Source organism: Nerophis ophidion, linkage group LG16 (assembly GCF_033978795.1).
Source record: "Nerophis ophidion isolate RoL-2023_Sa linkage group LG16, RoL_Noph_v1.0, whole genome shotgun sequence".
In the NCBI taxonomy this organism is placed as follows: Eukaryota; Metazoa; Chordata; class Actinopteri; order Syngnathiformes; family Syngnathidae; genus Nerophis; species Nerophis ophidion.
Window position 1 is genome coordinate 675,459 of NC_084626.1, and position 21,512 is coordinate 696,970.

Consider the following 21,512-nt stretch of genomic DNA (forward strand, 5'->3'; position numbering starts at 1 on the left):
GGGCGGAGTCACACGTGATTGGCTGTTAATCAGGTTGGATGTACCAATGTATTCAAACCTCCTTAGAAATGTTTGCTAAATAAAATGTAAGTGTGTTACAATTACATTTTATTTTTGTACCAAAAATGTAATCCAGAGCGTAACCCTGCTTTTCCAATGCCTTATTTCCACCCTTTTCCGATAACAAAATAAAAGATTATGTTGTAGTTTTTCAACAAATGACAATGTGCGAAAAACATCAGGTGACCTAACGAGGACTGACTCAATCAGTGCAACAAAGAAGTATAAACTGGCTTAAATGAGCCACTGACACTGTTGATGACATTTCACACTGATTACATTAGCTCGCTTTTGCTTCCTTTTCACATCACTTATGCTAACAGGGTTCGGAAGACTTTTTTTCTTCTTTTTTTTATTTCTACACACTTGAACTTAAGCTAGTAAAACAAGTAAATGTCAAGGCCTGATGCATTATTTGCAATTAACAAGAGGAAACAGAATTAGTGTGCAATTTCCAAATAGTTTAATATTTATGTAATCAAAAAAAACGCGGTCACATGAAGGTTGGCATCAAAGCAACAATAACATGACAGTATTGGTTTCCAATGCAAATAATATTAATTTAACATACGCTTGAAAAGCCTTTTGTTAGGTTTAGAAAGAGTCTTTTTTGCAGCTTGCAGATATCAAAAGTAAATATACAAAAAGCACATAATGGAGAAATATCATTCTTAAATATGAACAAAAACATTGTTGTTTCTCAGTCAAATCTTCAAAAACATTTTTGCACTCTTTTCAAACGTACTTGTTAACATGAAAAAGTCTTGTCAGGAGTCCTGAAGAAGTCCCAATGGTCAAACCACCTTCCTGGAAAAGTCTCACTTACTCCATCTTGCTGCTCTCCCCTGCCATGCATCACTGGGACACAAGAAAACACCAGCGTGAGACTTCATGCTATTTACATGAACACATTCAAGTGCTTTTTTCATCTTTGTGTAGCAAATATCACTTTCCTGAAGCATCACTTCATCACTACTCATGAAAGCTCACCTAAGTGAACTTTTGAAGAGTTTGGAACCCAAAGCATTACAGTTATTGGAATGCTTGGCAGAAAGTCATTTGACATTAGCAACACATTTTGGCTGTTAGTGTTGTACAGTATCGCGGTGCTACTATAGTACCGCGATACTAATGACTCATATTCGCTACTATACCTCCTCTAAAAAGCACCCGTCCCCACCCCATTTTTTAACAGGCATGATGTCACGTGGAGCAGAGGAGCATGTATGGCAGCGCGTGCACACAGAGTACTTACAAGCAGACACAGTGTGTAGACAGAAAAGGGAGAATGGACGCATTTTGGTGTAAAAAGTCAAGATAAAGGTGAAGTTATAACACTGAAACACCCTCAGGAAGAGCTGCTTTAAGACATGGTTCGCTAGTTAGTGGCTAACAACCAGCCGCAGTTGGCAGTGTTTTAGCTACTTCTAAATCATTAATCATGGCCTCCATGGCAACAAATAAAGTAAGTTTCTTACATTAACATTATCACTGGAGGACTAGGAATAGCTAAACATGCTTCACTACACAGCGTAGGAGGATACAATAGCTCACCTCCATCACAATGTAAACAAACGCCATGAGTGGATCTACACCTGACATCCACTGTAATGATACCAAGTGCAAGAGTGTATCTAGTCGATACTACTACGTTTACCTCAATATTGTTTATTGTCACAAAATCTTTTTTCCTTTTTTTAAAATTCACATTATGTTTATAAAGTCAGTAAATATGTCCCTGGACACATGAGCACCTTGAATATGACCAATGTATGATCCTGTAACTACTTGGTATCACATCCATACCTAAATGTGTGGTATCATCCAAAACTAATGTCAAGTATCAAAGAAGAGAAGAATAAGTGATTATTACATTTAACAGAAGTGTAGATAGAACATGTTGGAACAGAAAATAAGCATATATTAACAGTAAATGAACAAGTAGGTGAATGATCCATTTTTACAGTTTGTACTTTTATAATCACACAAGACTAATTAGGAGTCTTTTGTTTGTTTACTTACTACTAAAAGACAAGTTGTTTAGTATGTTCAACATTTTATTGAAGGACTAAATTGTTATTGGATTACAATAAGAGACATACTGTATGTTTAATATGACACAGGACTTTTTGTTCAAATAAAGCCAATAAGGCCATTTCTTTGTAGTATACTATATTTAGAAAAGTAAGGAAAAGTATCTAAAATTATTGAATTACATTTTGGTACTGGTACCAAAATATTGGTATCGGGACAACCCTATGCCATAGCAAATCTACTGCTAGATAGAAGTTAGAAGTGTACACTACTTAGTATCAGAAATGTCAAGAGCAGAGGAGGAAGTCCTACAACAAAAGGAAGGAGCTTATAGACCATGGCACGGACTACAATGGCGGACACGCCCACATTTTCCAGACTTATGTAGTTACCAATAGGTAAGAAAAGTTGGGTTTGCATAATATTGTGAATGAATGATAGGTGGTGGTCAGAGGGCAGCCTCGCTTCCGTCAGTCTACCCAGCTGTGGCTACAAATGTAGCTTACCACCCCCAGGTGTGAATGAATGATGAGTTCCCACTTCTCTGGGAGCTCTTTGAGTATCTAATAATAGATATAAAATCTAATCCATTACTATTATTATTAGATCAAATGTATCCGAATAGGTGCCATTTTGGGGGTGCTTACACACACACACACACACACACACACACACACACACCATAATAATACAGCGCCGACAATCCATCAAGCGTTGTGGCTTCATAGTTTGCCAAAGTTGTACTAAAAACATTTTTGACAGATTTTGCAGTGCCGTGTGTAATTGTCTATCTTCTAAAAGTTTTGGACTTTGCTTGTCAGCATCATTTTTAATCCAACTTTTTTTATTGACTTTTTCACATATACAGAAAAAAAAGTGCAAGTCGAAACAGTACATTTTTAAAGTCAGTGAATTCTTCACACCTTTACCCCTAAAACTACCCCCCCTCCCCCCCACTCAGGTAAGACAACAAAGACACACACATTCACACACACACACACATACAACACCAAATACAGAAATAGACTAAAAGGAGAGAGAAAGGGAGAAAAAAAAAAAGAATAAATAAAAAATAATAATAATAGTACTAAATAAAAGTGAGATTATTCCTCATCTGCATCTGGACATAAGTCAAGAGAGTTGAGATACAATAAGAAGGGACTCCATAAACTTTCAAACACTTGAGCAGAGCCATTTAGTGAAAACCTAAGTTTTTCCAATTTTAAATTGTAAAGAAGCTCTCTAACCCTAACGGCCGTGTGATGGAGGGTGAGCCAGCTTCCAATTGAACAAGATCAGTCACCTGGCCAGCAAGGTCGTAAAAGCCACAGCAGTTTTAGTGGTGCAGGACACGTGTTAGCCAGCATCCTTTTTTGAACAGGGCTCATCGACCTACAGCTCAAACTTATCTCTTATGCCTGACTGCCATCTACTGGTCCCACTTATTGCACCATCTACCAAATCCAATTGCTTATTGGTAGGTAAGCACAATCAGAATGAATACATACATTAGGCGCACCGGGTCAAATTTTGGGAAAAAATTAAAAGATTTTAAGTGCACCTTAAATTCCGAAAAATATGGTGCTTTACTGTATTAAACTTCTATGATCTGAACTTGATGGCATTACTGAGGGAAATGACAGAAGCAAGAAGTTGAAGATCAATGCACATCAGCAGTTGAAAACCTTCCTCACCTGTCTCCTTCATCCAAGCATGGAAATGAACATGACCACGCCCATGAACTGTGTGAAGAGGATGAGTGGAGTGAGGAAGGACCAGACGGGCCAAAGTGCGATGTTCAAACTGCAAAAGAATAGAAAACAGGTTTTTCATCATCAGGACATGAAATTACAAGTCCCACTATGTTCCTGACCAGCTTTGCTCTCTCTGATTACTGCTTTGCACACGTCATTTCAGGGGACCACCTCTTGAAGCTCATGGAGAGAATGCCAAGAGTGTGCAAAGCAGTACTCGGTGCAAGGAGTGGCTATTTTGAAGAAACTAGAATACAAAACATGTTTTCAGTTATTTCACCTTTATCTGTGAAGTAAATAACTCCACATGTGTTCATTCATAGTTTTGATGTGACATTCTACAATGTAAATAGTCATGAAAATAAAGAAAAGATTGCATTGAATGATGAGGAGAAGGTGTGTCCAAACTTTTGGTCTGTGCTGTGTGGGGTGTCAAACTCATTTTAGCTCAGGGGCCACATCCAGGGAAATCTGGACTGGTAAAATCCTGTCATGGTAACTTCAAAATAAAGACAACTTCAGATTGTTTTCTTTGTTTAAAAATAGAATAAGCACAACCTGAAACATACAAATCATAATGTTGTTGTTTTTTTTACACTTACATGTTGCTGTTCATAGTAGTTTATCTAGTTTATTTGTCGTGATTTAAGATTTCTGAATAATTGTGTCCATCAGTCAAATAGGTGTGGGTCTAAAAGTGTTTTAAAATGCTCTCATTGGTGTAACATTTTTATCCATCAGAAGATACAAGACATTGTGATATCAACATCATTTTCCTCAACTCCGCCCTCTCTGGGAATACAAAGAATTGCTATTGCGACATCCAGTGGACACATTTAGAAGAGCAGTTTCTTTCAAAATTTCAGCTAATTTTTATATTTACCAAAATCATCTCACGGGCCGGACAGAACCTGATGGCGGGCCGGGGCCGTAGGTTTGACACCCCTGGTGTTACAGTATGTACAATGTCCAGCTGGGTGGCGGGCCGGGGCCGTAGGTTTGACACCCCTGATGTATACAGTATGTACAATGTCCAGCTGGGTGGCGGGCCGGGGCCGTAGGTTTGACACCCCTGGTGTATACAGTATGTACAATGTCCAGCTGGGTGGCGGGCCGGGGCCGTAGGTTTGACACCCCTGGTGTATACAGTATGTACAATGTCCAGCTGGGTGGCGGGCCGGGGCCGTAGGTTTGAAACCCCTGGTGTATACAGTATGTACAATGTCCAGCTGGGTGGCGGGCCGGGGCCGTAGGTTTGACACCCCTGGTGTATACAGTATGTACAATGTCCAGCTGGGTGGCGGGCCGGGGCCGTAGGTTTGACACCCCTGGTGTATACAGTATGTACAATGTCCAGCTGGGTGGCGGGCCGGGGCCGTAGGTTTGACACCCCTGGTGTATACAGTATGTACAATGTCCAGCTGGGTGGCGGGCCGGGGCCGTAGGTTTGACACCCCTGGTGTTACAGTATGTACAATGTCCTGCTGGGTGGCGGGCCGGGGCCGTAGGTTTGAAACCCCTGGTGTATACAGTATGTACAATGTCCAGCTGGGTGGCGGGCCGGGGCCGTAGGTTTGACACCCCTGGTGTATACAGTATGTACAATGTCCAGCTGGGTGGCGGGCCGGGGCCGTAGGTTTGACACCCCTGGTGTATACAGTATGTACAATGTCCAGCTGGGTGGCGGGCCGGGGCCGTAGGTTTGACACCCCTGGTGTATACAGTATGTACAATGTCCAGCTGGGTGGCGGGCCGGGGCCGTAGGTTTGACACCCCTGGTGTATACAGTATGTACAATGTCCAGCTGGGTGGCGGGCCGGGGCCGTAGGTTTGACACCCCTGGTGTATACAGTATGTACAATGTCCAGCTGGGTGGCGGGCCGGGGCCGTAGGTTTGACACCCCTGGTGTATACAGTATGTACAATGTCCAGCTGGGTGGCGGGCCGGGGCCGTAGGTTTGACACCCCTGGTGTATACAGTATGTACAATGTCCAGCTGGGTGGCGGGCCGGGGCCGTAGGTTTGACGCCCCTGGTGTATACAGTATGTACAATGTCCAGCTGGGTGGCGGGCCGGGGCCGTAGGTTTGACGCCCCTGGTGTATACAGTATGTACAATGTCCAGCTGGGTGGCGGGCCGGGGCCGTAGGTTTGACGCCCCTGGTGTATACAGTATGTACAATGTCCAGCTGAATGTATTTCTAAGATGCTTTCTAAATATTAAATCAATGCGATCAAAAGTCCACTTACAATGGAGGCCATGGGAGCCCCTCTATTCTACCTATAAAGCCCTAAAAAACATCCAAACACCTCAGTTAGAGTTTTATATCCATGATGTAATGTTATGTCTTGTTGCAACAGGTACATTTAGAATAACATTTAACACTTACCTACTTTTATCATTTGAAGCACATTTCAAAAACGCATTACTATGTTCGCTTTTCTTTTAACATCTCTAATTGCCAACAGACATTATAAAACATCACTTACTGTATAAGGTCTGCTGTCGTTCGAATGATGACTTGTCAGAGGTTGAAATATTCCCATTTAGATGAAGAATGTCTCATATTCTTTGTGAAGAACAGGGGGCTGGAACCAAGCGTCCTTTTGTGTCATTCTCGCCATTTGTGGTCTAAATTGGCTGTCAAAGTGTACCAACTCGTCGGAATACGTACTGGTCCGTCCACTATCCAGGTGAGAGGCATGATTTATGATCTAAAATAAAGTTTGAGGAGCAAGGAAAGAAGGAAGCCGTTCCCCAGACAATCATGTCAACATTGGCACACAAGCTGGTGATCACGGCACCACTACAAATAGTTTGTCTGCGTTAGCACTTCTAATGACAATATCACTAATGTTTGCTTCATATTCAAGTCACCAAGCTGGTGATCACGGCACCGCTACAAATAGTTTGTCTGCGTTAGCACTTCTAATGACAATATCACTAATGTTTGCTTCATATTCAAGTCACCAAGCTGGTGATCACGGCACCGCTACAAATAGTTTGTCTGCGTTAGCACTTCTAATGACAATATCACTAATGTTTGCTTCATATTCAAGTCACCACGCTGGTGATCACGGCACCGCTACAAATAGTTTGTCTGCGTTAGCACTTCTAATGACAATATCACTAATGTTTGCTTCATATTCAAGTCACCAAGCTGGTGATCGCGGCACCGCTACAAATAGTTTGTCTGCGTTAGCACTTCTAATGACAATATCACTAATGCTTGCTTCATATTCAAGTCACCAAGCTGGTGATCACGGCACCGCTACAAATAGTTTGTCTGCGTTAGCACTTCTAATGACAATATCACTAATGTTTGCTTCATATTCAAGTCACCAAGCTGGTGATCACGGCACCGCTACAAATAGTTTGTCTGCGTTAGCACTTCTAATGACAATATCACTAATGTTTGCTTCATATTCAAGTCACCACGCTGGTGATCACGGCACCGCTACAAATAGTTTGTCTGCGTTAGCACTTCTAATGACAATATCACTAATGTTTGCTTCATATTCAAGTCACCAAGCTGGTGATCGCGGCACCGCTACAAATAGTTTGTCTGCGTTAGCACTTCTAATGACAATATCACTAATGCTTGCTTCATATTCAAGTCACCAAGCTGGTGATCACGGCACCGCTACAAATAGTTTGTCTGCGTTAGCGCTTCTAATGACAATATCACTAATGTTTGCTTCATATTCAAGTCACCAAGCTGGTGATCACGGCACCGCTACAAATAGTTTGTCTGCGTTAGCACTTCTAATGACAATATCACTAATGTTTGCTTCATATTCAAGTCACCAAGCTGGTGATCACGGCACCGCTACAAATAGTTTGTCTGCGTTAGCACTTCTAATGACAATATCACTAATGTTTGCTTCATATTCAAGTCACCAAGCTGGTGATCACGGCACCGCTACAAATAGTTTGTCTGCGTTAGCACTTCTAATGACAATATCACTAATGTTTGCTTCATATTCAAGTCACCAAGCTGGTGATCACGGCACCGCTACAAATAGTTTGTCTGCGTTAGCACTTCTAATGACAATATCACTAATGTTTGCTTCATATTCAAGTCACCAAGCTGGTGATCACGGCACCGCTAAAAATAGTTTGCTTCATATTCAAGTCACCAAGCTGGTGATCACGGCACCGCTACAAATAGTTTGTCTGCGTTAGCACTTCTAATGACAATATCACTAATGTTTGCTTCATATTCAAGTCACCAAGCTGGTGATCACGGCACCGCTACAAATAGTTTGTCTGCGTTAGCACTTCTAATGACAATATCACTAATGTTTGCTTCATATTCAAGTCACCAAGCTGGTGATCGCGGCACCGCTACAAATAGTTTGTCTGCGTTAGCACTTCTAATGACAATATCACTAATGCTTGCTTCATATTCAAGTCACCAAGCTGGTGATCGCGGCACCGCTACAAATAGTTTGTCTGCGTTAGCACTTCTAATGACAATATCACTAATGTTCGCTTCATATTCAAGTCACCACGCTGGTGATCACGGCACCGCTACAAATAGTTTGTCTGCGTTAGCACTTCTAATGACAATATCACAAATGTTTGCTTCATATTCAAGTCACCAAGCTGGTGATCGCGGCACCGCTACAAATAGTTTGTCTGCGTTAGCACTTCTAATGACAATATCACTAATGCTTGCTTCATATTCAAGTCACCAAGCTGGTGATCACGGCACCGCTACAAATAGTTTGTCTGCGTTAGCGCTTCTAATGACAATATCACTAATGTTCGCTTCATATTCAAGTCACCAAGCTGGTGATCACGGCACCGCTACAAATAGTTTGTCTGCGTTAGCACTTCTAATGACAATATCACTAATGTTTGCTTCATATTCAAGTCACCAAGCTGGTGATCACGGCACCGCTACAAATAGTTTGTCTGCGTTAGCACTTCTAATGACAATATCACTAATGTTTGCTTCATATTCAAGTCACCAAGCTGGTGATCACGGCACCGCTACAAATAGTTTGTCTGCGTTAGCACTTCTAATGACAATATCACTAATGTTTGCTTCATATTCAAGTCACCAAGCTGGTGATCACGGCACCGCTACAAATAGTTTGTCTGCGTTAGCACTTCTAATGACAATATCACTAATGTTTGCTTCATATTCAAGTCACCAAGCTGGTGATCACGGCACCGCTACAAATAGTTTGTCTGCGTTAGCACTTCTAATGACAATATCACTAATGTTTGCTTCATATTCAAGTCACCAAGCTGGTGATCACGGCACCGCTACAAATAGTTTGTCTGCGTTAGCACTTCTAATGACAATATCACTAATGTTTGCTTCATATTCAAGTCACCAAGCTGGTGATCACGGCACCGCTACAAATAGTTTGTCTGCGTTAGCACTTCTAATGACAATATCACTAATGTTTGCTTCATATTCAAGTCACCAAGCTGGTGATCACGGCACCGCTACAAATAGTTTGTCTGCGTTAGCACTTCTAATGACAATATCACTAATGTTTGCTTCATATTCAAGTCACCAAGCTGGTGATCACGGCACCGCTACAAATAGTTTGTCTGCGTTAGCACTTCTAATGACAATATCACTAATGTTTGCTTCATATTCAAGTCACCAAGCTGGTGATCACGGCACCGCTACGAATAGTTTGTCTGCGTTAGCACTTCTAATGACAATATCACTAATGTTTGCTTCATATTCAAGTCACCAAGCTGGTGATCACGGCACCGCTACAAATAGTTTGTCTGCGTTAGCACTTCTAATGACAATATCACTAATGTTTGCTTCATATTCAAGTCACCAAGCTGGTGATCACGGCACCGCTACAAATAGTTTGTCTGCGTTAGCACTTCTAATGACAATATCACTAATGTTTGCTTCATATTCAAGTCACCAAGCTGGTGATCACGGCACCGCTACAAATAGTTTGTCTGCGTTAGCACTTCTAATGACAATATCACTAATGTTTGCTTCATATTCAAGTCACCAAGCTGGTGATCACGGCACCGCTACAAATAGTTTGTCTGCGTTAGCACTTCTAATGACAATATCACTAATGTTTGCTTCATATTCAAGTCACCAAGCTGGTGATCACGGCACCGCTACAAATAGTTTGTCTGCGTTAGCACTTCTAATGACAATATCACTAATGTTTGCTTCATATTCAAGTCACCAAGCTGGTGATCACGGCACCGCTACAAATAGTTTGTCTGCGTTAGCACTTCTAATGACAATATCACTAATGTTTGCTTCATATTCAAGTCACCAAGCTGGTGATCACGGCACCGCTACAAATAGTTTGTCTGCGTTAGCACTTCTAATGACAATATCACTAATGTTCGCTTCATATTCAAGTCACCAAGCTGGTGATCACGGCACCGCTACAAATAGTTTGTCTGCGTTAGCACTTCTAATGACAATATCACTAATGTTTGCTTCATATTCAAGTCACCAAGCTGGTGATCACGGCACCGCTACAAATAGTTTGTCTGCGTTAGCACTTCTAATGACAATATCACTAATGTTTGCTTCATATTCAAGTCACCAAGCTGGTGATCGCGGCACCGCTACAAATAGTTTGTCTGCGTTAGCACTTCTAATGACAATATCACAAATGTTTGCTTCATATTCAAGTCACCAAGCTGGTGATCGCGGCACCGCTACAAATAGTTTGTCTGCGTTAGCACTTCTAATGACAATATCACTAATGCTTGCTTCATATTCAAGTCACCAAGCTGGTGATCACGGCACCGCTACAAATAGTTTGTCTGCGTTAGCGCTTCTAATGACAATATCACTAATGTTCGCTTCATATTCAAGTCACCAAGCTGGTGATCACGGCACCGCTACAAATAGTTTGTCTGCGTTAGCACTTCTAATGACAATATCACTAATGTTTGCTTCATATTCAAGTCACCAAGCTGGTGATCACGGCACCGCTACAAATAGTTTGTCTGCGTTAGCACTTCTAATGACAATATCACTAATGTTTGCTTCATATTCAAGTCACCAAGCTGGTGATCACGGCACCGCTACAAATAGTTTGTCTGCGTTAGCACTTCTAATGACAATATCACTAATGTTTGCTTCATATTCAAGTCACCAAGCTGGTGATCACGGCACCGCTACAAATAGTTTGTCTGCGTTAGCACTTCTAATGACAATATCACTAATGTTTGCTTCATATTCAAGTCACCAAGCTGGTGATCACGGCACCGCTACAAATAGTTTGTCTGCGTTAGCACTTCTAATGACAATATCACTAATGTTTGCTTCATATTCAAGTCACCAAGCTGGTGATCACGGCACCGCTACAAATAGTTTGTCTGCGTTAGCACTTCTAATGACAATATCACTAATGTTTGCTTCATATTCAAGTCACCAAGCTGGTGATCACGGCACCGCTACAAATAGTTTGTCTGCGTTAGCACTTCTAATGACAATATCACTAATGTTTGCTTCATATTCAAGTCACCAAGCTGGTGATCACGGCACCGCTACAAATAGTTTGTCTGCGTTAGCACTTCTAATGACAATATCACTAATGTTTGCTTCATATTCAAGTCACCAAGCTGGTGATCACGGCACCGCTACAAATAGTTTGTCTGCGTTAGCACTTCTAATGACAATATCACTAATGTTTGCTTCATATTCAAGTCACCAAGCTGGTGATCACGGCACCGCTACAAATAGTTTGTCTGCGTTAGCACTTCTAATGACAATATCACTAATGTTTGCTTCATATTCAAGTCACCAAGCTGGTGATCACGGCACCGCTACAAATAGTTTGTCTGCGTTAGCACTTCTAATGACAATATCACTAATGTTTGCTTCATATTCAAGTCACCAAGCTGGTGATCACGGCACCGCTACAAATAGTTTGTCTGCGTTAGCACTTCTAATGACAATATCACTAATGTTTGCTTCATATTCAAGTCACCAAGCTGGTGATCACGGCACCGCTACAAATAGTTTGTCTGCGTTAGCACTTCTAATGACAATATCACTAATGTTCGCTTCATATTCAAGTCACCAAGCTGGTGATCACGGCACCGCTACAAATAGTTTGTCTGCGTTAGCACTTCTAATGACAATATCACTAATGTTTGCTTCATATTCAAGTCACCAAGCTGGTGATCACGGCACCGCTACAAATAGTTTGTCTGCGTTAGCACTTCTAATGACAATATCACTAATGTTTGCTTCATATTCAAGTCACCAAGCTGGTGATCACGGCACCGCTACAAATAGTTTGTCTGCGTTAGCACTTCTAATGACAATATCACTAATGTTTGCTTCATATTCAAGTCACCAAGCTGGTGATCACGGCACCGCTACAAATAGTTTGTCTGCGTTAGCACTTCTAATGACAATATCACTAATGTTTGCTTCATATTCAAGTCACCAAGCTGGTGATCACGGCACCGCTACAAATAGTTTGTCTGCGTTAGCACTTCTAATGACAATATCACTAATGTTTGCTTCATATTCAAGTCACCAAGCTGGTGATCACGGCACCGCTACAAATAGTTTGTCTGCGTTAGCACTTCTAATGACAATATCACTAATGTTCGCTTCATATTCAAGTCACCAAGCTGGTGATCACGGCACCGCTACAAATAGTTTGTCTGCGTTAGCACTTCTAATGACAATATCACTAATGTTCGCTTCATATTCAAGTCACCAAGCTGGTGATCACGGCACCGCTACAAATAGTTTGTCTGCGTTAGCACTTCTAATGACAATATCACTAATGTTTGCTTCATATTCAAGTCACCAAGCTGGTGATCACGGCACCGCTACAAATAGTTTGTCTGCGTTAGCACTTCTAATGACAATATCACTAATGTTTGCTTCATATTCAAGTCACCAAGCTGGTGATCACGGCACCGCTACAAATAGTTTGTCTGCGTTAGCACTTCTAATGACAATATCACTAATGTTCGCTTCATATTCAAGTCACCAAGCTGGTGATCACGGCACCGCTACAAATAGTTTGTCTGCGTTAGCACTTCTAATGACAATATCACTAATGTTCGCTTCATATTCAAGTCACCAAGCTGGTGATCACGGCACCGCTACAAATAGTTTGTCTGCGTTAGCACTTCTAATGACAATATCACTAATGTTTGCTTCATATTCAAGTCACCAAGCTGGTGATCACGGCACCGCTACAAATAGTTTGTCTGCGTTAGCACTTCTAATGACAATATCACTAATGTTTGCTTCATATTCAAGTCACCAAGCTGGTGATCACGGCACCGCTACAAATAGTTTGTCTGCGTTAGCACTTCTAATGACAATATCACTAATGTTTGCTTCATATTCAAGTCACCAAGCTGGTGATCACGGCACCGCTACAAATAGTTTGTCTGCGTTAGCACTTCTAATGACAATATCACTAATGTTTGCTTCATATTCAAGTCACCAAGCTGGTGATCACGGCACCGCTACAAATAGTTTGTCTGCGTTAGCACTTCTAATGACAATATCACTAATGTTTGCTTCATATTCAAGTCACCAAGCTGGTGATCACGGCACCGCTACAAATAGTTTGTCTGCGTTAGCACTTCTAATGACAATATCACTAATGTTTGCTTCATATTCAAGTCACCAAGCTGGTGATCACGGCACCGCTACAAATAGTTTGTCTGCGTTAGCACTTCTAATGACAATATCACTAATGTTTGCTTCATATTCAAGTCACCAAGCTGGTGATCACGGCACCGCTACAAATAGTTTGTCTGCGTTAGCACTTCTAATGACAATATCACTAATGTTCGCTTCATATTCAAGTCACCAAGCTGGTGATCACGGCACCGCTACAAATAGTTTGTCTGCGTTAGCACTTCTAATGACAATATCACTAATGTTCGCTTCATATTCAAGTCACCAAGCTGGTGATCACGGCACCGCTACAAATAGTTTGTCTGCGTTAGCACTTCTAATGACAATATCACTAATGTTTGCTTCATATTCAAGTCACCAAGCTGGTGATCACGGCACCGCTACAAATAGTTTGTCTGCGTTAGCACTTCTAATGACAATATCACTAATGTTTGCTTCATATTCAAGTCACCAAGCTGGTGATCACGGCACCGCTACAAATAGTTTGTCTGCGTTAGCACTTCTAATGACAATATCACTAATGTTTGCTTCATATTCAAGTCACCAAGCTGGTGATCACGGCACCGCTACAAATAGTTTGTCTGCGTTAGCACTTCTAATGACAATATCACTAATGTTCGCTTCATATTCAAGTCACCACGCTGGTGATCACGGCACCGCTACAAATAGTTTGTCTGCGTTAGCACTTCTAATGACAATATCACAAATGTTTGCTTCATATTCAAGTCACCAAGCTGGTGATCGCGGCACCGCTACAAATAGTTTGTCTGCGTTAGCACTTCTAATGACAATATCACTAATGCTTGCTTCATATTCAAGTCACCAAGCTGGTGATCACGGCACCGCTACAAATAGTTTGTCTGCGTTAGCGCTTCTAATGACAATATCACTAATGTTCGCTTCATATTCAAGTCACCAAGCTGGTGATCACGGCACCGCTACAAATAGTTTGTCTGCGTTAGCACTTCTAATGACAATATCACTAATGTTTGCTTCATATTCAAGTCACCAAGCTGGTGATCACGGCACCGCTACAAATAGTTTGTCTGCGTTAGCACTTCTAATGACAATATCACTAATGTTTGCTTCATATTCAAGTCACCAAGCTGGTGATCACGGCACCGCTACAAATAGTTTGTCTGCGTTAGCACTTCTAATGACAATATCACTAATGTTCGCTTCATATTCAAGTCACCAAGCTGGTGATCACGGCACCGCTACAAATAGTTTGTCTGCGTTAGCACTTCTAATGACAATATCACTAATGTTTGCTTCATATTCAAGTCACCAAGCTGGTGATCACGGCACCGCTACAAATAGTTTGTCTGCGTTAGCACTTCTAATGACAATATCACTAATGTTTGCTTCATATTCAAGTCACCAAGCTGGTGATCACGGCACCGCTACAAATAGTTTGTCTGCGTTAGCACTTCTAATGACAATATCACTAATGTTTGCTTCATATTCAAGTCACCAAGCTGGTGATCACGGCACCGCTACAAATAGTTTGTCTGCGTTAGCACTTCTAATGACAATATCACTAATGTTTGCTTCATATTCAAGTCACCAAGCTGGTGATCACGGCACCGCTACAAATAGTTTGTCTGCGTTAGCACTTCTAATGACAATATCACTAATGTTCGCTTCATATTCAAGTCACCAAATGTAAATGGAGGATTATTGGTGCTTTATCGGGTTTTATGGCAGAAGAGAGGACCTCCCATTGGCTCCGCATTAAGCTGACTTTTATTTATGTGTATTTAGGAGTTAGAAGAATGCATAACAAAAATACATCCATCTCTCATAATGATTGTAATCAATAGGCAGAAATTCCCAGAAAAAGTGCAGTTCCCCTTTAAGAAATAATAGACAGAAATGATCAGTATCGGTTTTAAGAAGCAGAAAGTGGTTTGAAAAACTATATATCGTGCATCCCTAAACATAACTTCAAAGTTTTGGTGGATTTTGCTGAAACTTTTAGAACATGCCTGAAATGGGATAGCGTTCGTAAAAACTGATTCTACTTTGGTCCTGATCCAGATTATTTCTACAGCGTTTATGGCAGGAGTTTTTCACTCGGTTGCTTAAATTGCGGTGGCGATCGCTCATAAAGTCATGGGCCATGAAACTTTCCCGACTGTCGAGCAGCTAAGAATTCCAAACATGATTTAAAATCTAACGTGTGACTTTTTATTTGGTTTGAATGACTTTGCTTGTCCCACACATTTCCTTATGTGACTGACGTACCTGCAAGATGCTGCAATGAATGCAGCGGTGGTGATGGGCGGGATAGCCGGGTACTCTTGGTCGTAGTGCCGGATTCCTCTGAAGCCCTCCAGGTACACGATACAAAACATGGCCAGGCCCAGACAAATGCTGAGGAGCAGCACGCCCACGTTGAACCACCAACTGAAAACACAGCTCAAGGTTAACAAGGAAAAATACTGGCTTAAAGGCTACATGCAGCCTCCGTACCTCTTTATGTTATCATTCTCAAGGATGTTGCCGAAGAAGTCCACGTAATAGGTAACACTTATGGAGACCACAATCCAGAAAACGGAGTGTTTGTTGATTCGAGCGAGAGGTTTGGCATCTTTGTCTTCCTTAACTAAAAATGAAAGCAAATAAAAGATGATCAAAGTATTAATTAGCCGATGTTGTGGCGACTTCTTTCGTCCATACAAATGTTAGAACACTTGCATTTTGACCAATAAACAACTTTCAGCAAAGACCTAGAATAAAAATATAACAGGGGCACTAAAGCAGATTTCGATGTAATGGCCATTTTTTCTTTTAGATAAACTCACTGCCTTGGGAAACATTTTTCTATTTGACATTGATTAACTGGATTAAACATATGAGTGGCTGCTGAACACCTGATCTCACAGATTCACTGAGTACTTCCCAATAAACTCAGTGGCCTACAAAAAGAAGTTAGTCTCCATCTTTAGTGGAAGTGATCCCTGTTGGCTCACCTCCCAGCTCCCACGGAAACTGTAGTGTTTTGCCAGAAGAACAACTCGATAGTTGTAAACTGCAGTTAATAAAGACCACATGATGCTAAGCTTTTATTACACATTATCTGTCTACACTGGCAGAGATGGCCCTGAGTTAGAGAGTTCCTGTGTTCCAGTGCAGCGCTCACAGACAAAACAATCATGAATTGCTGCATATTTGCCAGGGAGGGCGTGGCCAAGTTGGTAGAGTGGCCGTGCCAGCAATCTGAGGGTTGCTGGTTCAATCCCCACCCTCTACCATCCCAGTCACGTCCGTTGTGTCCTTGGGCAAGACAGTTCAACCTTGCTCCTGATGAGTCCTGGTTAGCGCCTTGCATGGCAGCTCCTACCATCAGTGTGTGAATGTGTGTGTGAATGGGTGAAAGTGGAAATACTGTCAAAGTGCTTTGGGATCCTTAAAAAGCGGTACAAAAGCACTATACAAGTTCAAACATTTACCATTTATTTATTTCAAAGTTGACATTGTCAACCATTCAAATTGCTCATTTAAACTGAGAAGCACAACTCATTTTACAAAAGTACAAAAAGGACATATTCAACTCTTGACCAATTTCTAAGAGCAAAATGGAGGGAAAAGCGTGGACACCTTGAAACATAGAGAGCATCCCAAACCAAAAACACCATTCAACAAAAGCAACACGAAAGTAATGAAATAAAAAAAAACAGCGAGATCAAATCAAATACAAGAGAAAACTGTTGCAAATGTCAAAAAACATGTGAAAAAGGCTGCAAGTTCACAGAATAAATTGGAAGTGGGGAGCTAGACCTAAAGGGATTAACGGGATGACCAGAAGAAAGTTGGCTGACTTTTGAAGAAGTGGAACTACAGAGAATATATTTTCAACACTTTAATGTGATATTTTACAGTATTTAGGGTAATCCTAGGGCTGGGCGATATATGGAGTTTGTAAGATATATCGATATATTTTTAAACAAGATATCAGAATGAAGAAAATATCATAATACGGTGACGCAGGGGTTAGTGCATGTGCCTCACAATACGAAGGTCACGAGTAGTCCTAAATTCAATTCCGGGCTCGGGATCTTTTTGTGTGGAGTTTGCATGTTCTCCCCGTGACTGTGTGGCTTCTACTCCGGGTACTCCGGCTTCCTCCCACTGCCAAAGACATGCACCTGGGGATAGGCCCCCCCCCCACCTCCAAAGACATGCACCTGAGGATAGACCCCTCCCACCTCCAAAGACATGCACCTGGGGATAGGCCCCCCCCCCACCTCCAAAGACATGCACCTGAGGATAGACCCCTCCCACCTCCAAAGACATGCACCTGGGGATAGGCCCCCCCCCCACCTCCAAAGACATGCACCTGAGGATAGACCCCTCCCACCTCCAAAGACATGCACCTGGGGATATCCCCCCCCCCCCCCACCTCCAAAGACATGCACCTGAGGATAGACCCCTCCCACCTCCAAAGACATGCACCTGGGGATAGCCCCCCCCCCACCCCCCACCTCCAAAGACATGCACCTGGGGATAGGCCCCCCCCCCACCTCCAAAGACATGCACCTGAGGATAGGCCCCTCCCACCTCCAAAGACATGCACCTGAGGATAGACCCCTCCCACCTCCAAAGACATGCACCTGAGGATAGACCCCTCCCACCTCCAAAGACATGCACCTGAGGATAGACCCCTCCCACCTCCAAAGACATGCACCTGGGGATAGGCACCTCCAAAGACATGCACCTGGGGATAGGCCCCTCCTACCTCCAAAGACATGCACCTGGGGATAGGCCCCTCCTACCTCCAAAGACATGCACCTGGGGATAGGTTGATTGGAAACACTAAATGGTCCCTAGCAACGTTCCACTGCGCACACATGCTCTGCGCCCGGCAAATCTCGGCCGCGCACAAATTGGGATAAAAGATAAGCGCATAACAGTGTGCACGTCTGCCGTTGCTCACATGTGCGCCACTGAATGCTTTTGTTAACATATGAAAAATTGGAGGGAAAATTGGTCCCTAGTGTGTGAATGTGAGTGTGAATGTTGTCTGTCTATCTGTGTTGGCCCTGTGATGAGGTGGCGACTTGTCCAGGGTGTACTACGCCTTCTGCATGAATGCAGTTGAAATAGGCTCCAGCACCCCCCACGACCCCAAATGGGACAAGCGGTAGAAAATGGATGGATGGATGCACTAAATTCCTTGGAGTTTACATAGATGGCTTTATACATTCCAATAGTCATATTGAATATTTAATGAATAAATGATCCAAATATGTCAGTCTACTCTCAAAATGGAGGCAATTTCTTCCTCTTAACACTCTCCTAATTCTGTATGGGACTCCTATAAACTATTGCAATGTGGTATGGAGTAACGTGTATCCCAGGTATCTTCAAAAACGGGAGATTCTTCGGAAGAAAGTTATACGTGCTACATCATGGGAAAACTTTGTAATACTTCCTCAAATCCTCTTTTTTGTGAGTAAAATCTTCTGAGGTTTACAGAGTGCAACAGATTCCACAGTGCTTGTAGTATATGGATGACATTCTAGACCCTGCCAGCTCATTCCAGTGACCACTACTTCTCAGAGATATAACACTAGAAGTAAAGCTTTATTAAGAGGGAAAAATGCTCATCTAAAGCAGAGGTTCCCAAATGGGGGTACTTGAAGGTATGCCAAGGGGTACGTGAGATTTTTTTTTTAAATATGCTAAAAATAGCAACAATTCAAAAATCCTTTCTAAATATATTTATTGAACAATACTTCAACAAAATATAAATTTAAGTTCATAAAGTGTGAAAAGTAATACAACAATGCAATATTCAGTGTTGACAGCTAGATTTTTTGTGGACATGTTCCATAAATATTGATGTTAAAGATTTCTTATTTTGTGAAGAAATGTTTAGAAGTAAGTTGATGAATCCAGATGGATCTCTATTACAATCCCCAAAGAGGGCACTTTAAGTTGATGATTACTTCTATGTGGAGAAATCTGCATTTACCATTCAATCACTTCTTTATTTTTACACAAGTTTTTACTTATTTTTATATCTTTTTGTCCAAACAGTTCAAGAAAGACCACTACAAATGAGCAACATTTTGCACTGTTATACAATTTAATAAATCAGAAAGTGATGACATAGTGCTGTATTTTACTTCTTTATCTCTTTTTTTCAACCAAAAATGCTTTGCCCTGATTAGGGGGTACTTGAATTAAAAACATGTTGACAGGGGGTACATGACTGAAAAAAGGTTGAGAACCACTGATCTAAAGTGTACAAGCTTTAGTATCGCCTGTAGAGGCCCGATGATCTGGAATGAGATTGATAGCTCTATGAAAGAATGGCTTTCTTTAAACATTTTTAAAAAGCGTTTTAAGCTAAATTTATTGTGACGTTATGCGAGTACTTTTAACACACCCCAATTGGTTGAGGAATTCACATCAGTGGCATCATTTTGGTCTGGACATCTGCATTTTTAATGAGATGATTGCAGATCTTCAAGATGCAAGATTTTAATCACATTTTAAATAATAGGAAATTGAGACTGATTTTGGTGGATTTAAAGATTCCTTTTTTATTTATAAATGGAATTGTAAATGGGTATTTGGTGGGTAGATTTTTAAATGTGTTGTATTTTGTATATCATATGATGATCATGTATATTTTAACTTTCAATAAGCCGTGTGCTTCTCAGGATGAACTTTTTGCAGAACAGACTTTGATATTAACAAAAGAAACAATAATGAAATATAAAACTATGTCCATCCATCCATTTCTACCGCTTGTCCTTTTTGGGGTCACGGAGGGTGCTGGAGCCTATCTCGGCTGCATTTGGGTGGAAGGCGGTGTACACCCTGGACATCGCAGGGTCAACACATATAGACAGACATCTTATTTTTTTTTTTTTTATCTTTTTTATTATGAAGACACTCCGTCCCTGTGTCTGTCTGTCTGTAAATAAATCAAATCAAATATTTACAACATAAAACGATTTGCAATCAAATTAAAGAATGAACCAAAAAAATTAAATAAACTTGTAACACGAACTAGATTGCAACCAAAACTTTTTTATTGATTCAAAATCTATTTATTTTAATTATTTCAAATCCAATAAACATGTGCTATTCAAACCACTGATAGAACAGTTTTCCATGGGTGAGATAAGGAGATACTACACTAAAAGTCGTTTTTTCCCCCTTTCATTCTTTATTTTCTATATGAACTGCTTTAAATGGCTGTTTTGTAGTACTGTTAAAGTATAGCATTGTATATGCAATACCTTAGCTCTTTAGTGTCTTTTTGTGTGGATGTTATGATCTGCTGTGATGGACACCAGTGGAGCAACACTTGGGGATCCATTTGAAACAAACATTGACTTCAATGTTGGGCTTTGCTGCCAATCTTTAATCGGAGTGTGGAGACTCTTGTGTCCACTTTCTGCTCGTGTGGGTGGAATTTAAGAGGCTGGACAAGGAATCATGACAACTAACTTGCAACTGTTGTCATCACAACATCTTCACCACATTAAGAACAAGCAGAAAGACAATAAGTCAATAATAAACATAAAGATAAGTCAATAATAAACATAAAGAGAATAGGTAAATAATAAACATAAAGAGAATAGGTAAATAATAAACATAAATAGAATAAGTCAATAATAAACTTAAAGATAAGATGTTGATTAGCCCCAGACAAGAGTTAAGCTAACAGTTAGCATTACTTTGTAAGAAAGCTGACAGGCAGCGAGATAATTTATCAACTTTACACTTAACTCTTTTCGTCTTCATTGGTCGAGGGAGTTTGCAAGAGCAAGTGTGCATCTTTGTTGAGTAACTCTGCATCTTTCTTCAATCTCTTTCTCAGCTCGCTGTCATGTAGCATCATGCTAGCTGCACACTTCTACAACACACTTCCGCTCTTTCCAGGCGCGTGTTAATGACGTACAATGAAAGAGACTCTTGTAGTTTACTCATGTATGTATGTATGTATGTATATGTATATATATGTGTAATATATATATATATGTAATACATATATATGCATA

General features: G+C 41.1%; 1 protein-coding gene across 1 annotated transcript; it reads right to left on the reverse strand.

The window, feature by feature from the left end:
• Window positions 1-500: 500 nt before the first annotated feature.
• tmem128 (transmembrane protein 128) lies at window positions 501-21,400 on the reverse strand. Its single transcript, XM_061922511.1, has 5 exons — window positions 21,241-21,400; window positions 15,964-16,096; window positions 15,736-15,897; window positions 3,789-3,897; window positions 501-918 (listed from the first exon to the last, which is right to left on the reverse strand). Exons 1-4 carry the CDS (start codon window positions 21,350-21,352, stop codon window positions 3,798-3,800), a joined length of 507 nt encoding a protein of 168 aa, XP_061778495.1. The 5' UTR covers window positions 21,353-21,400; the 3' UTR covers window positions 501-918; window positions 3,789-3,797.
• Window positions 21,401-21,512: the final 112 nt, after the last annotated feature.

Coding starts and splice junctions, on each gene's coding strand:
- tmem128 (XM_061922511.1), bottom strand. CDS start 21,352: ATGATGCTACATGACAGCGAGCTGAGAAAGAGATTGAAGAAAGATGCA. Junction 16,097..21,240: donor GACCAATGAAGACGAAAAGA/GTTAAGTGTAAA, acceptor TTTCATTTTTAG/TTAAGGAAGACAAAGATGCC. Junction 15,898..15,963: donor GAGAATGATAACATAAAGAG/GTACGGAGGCTG, acceptor CTGTGTTTTCAG/TTGGTGGTTCAACGTGGGCG.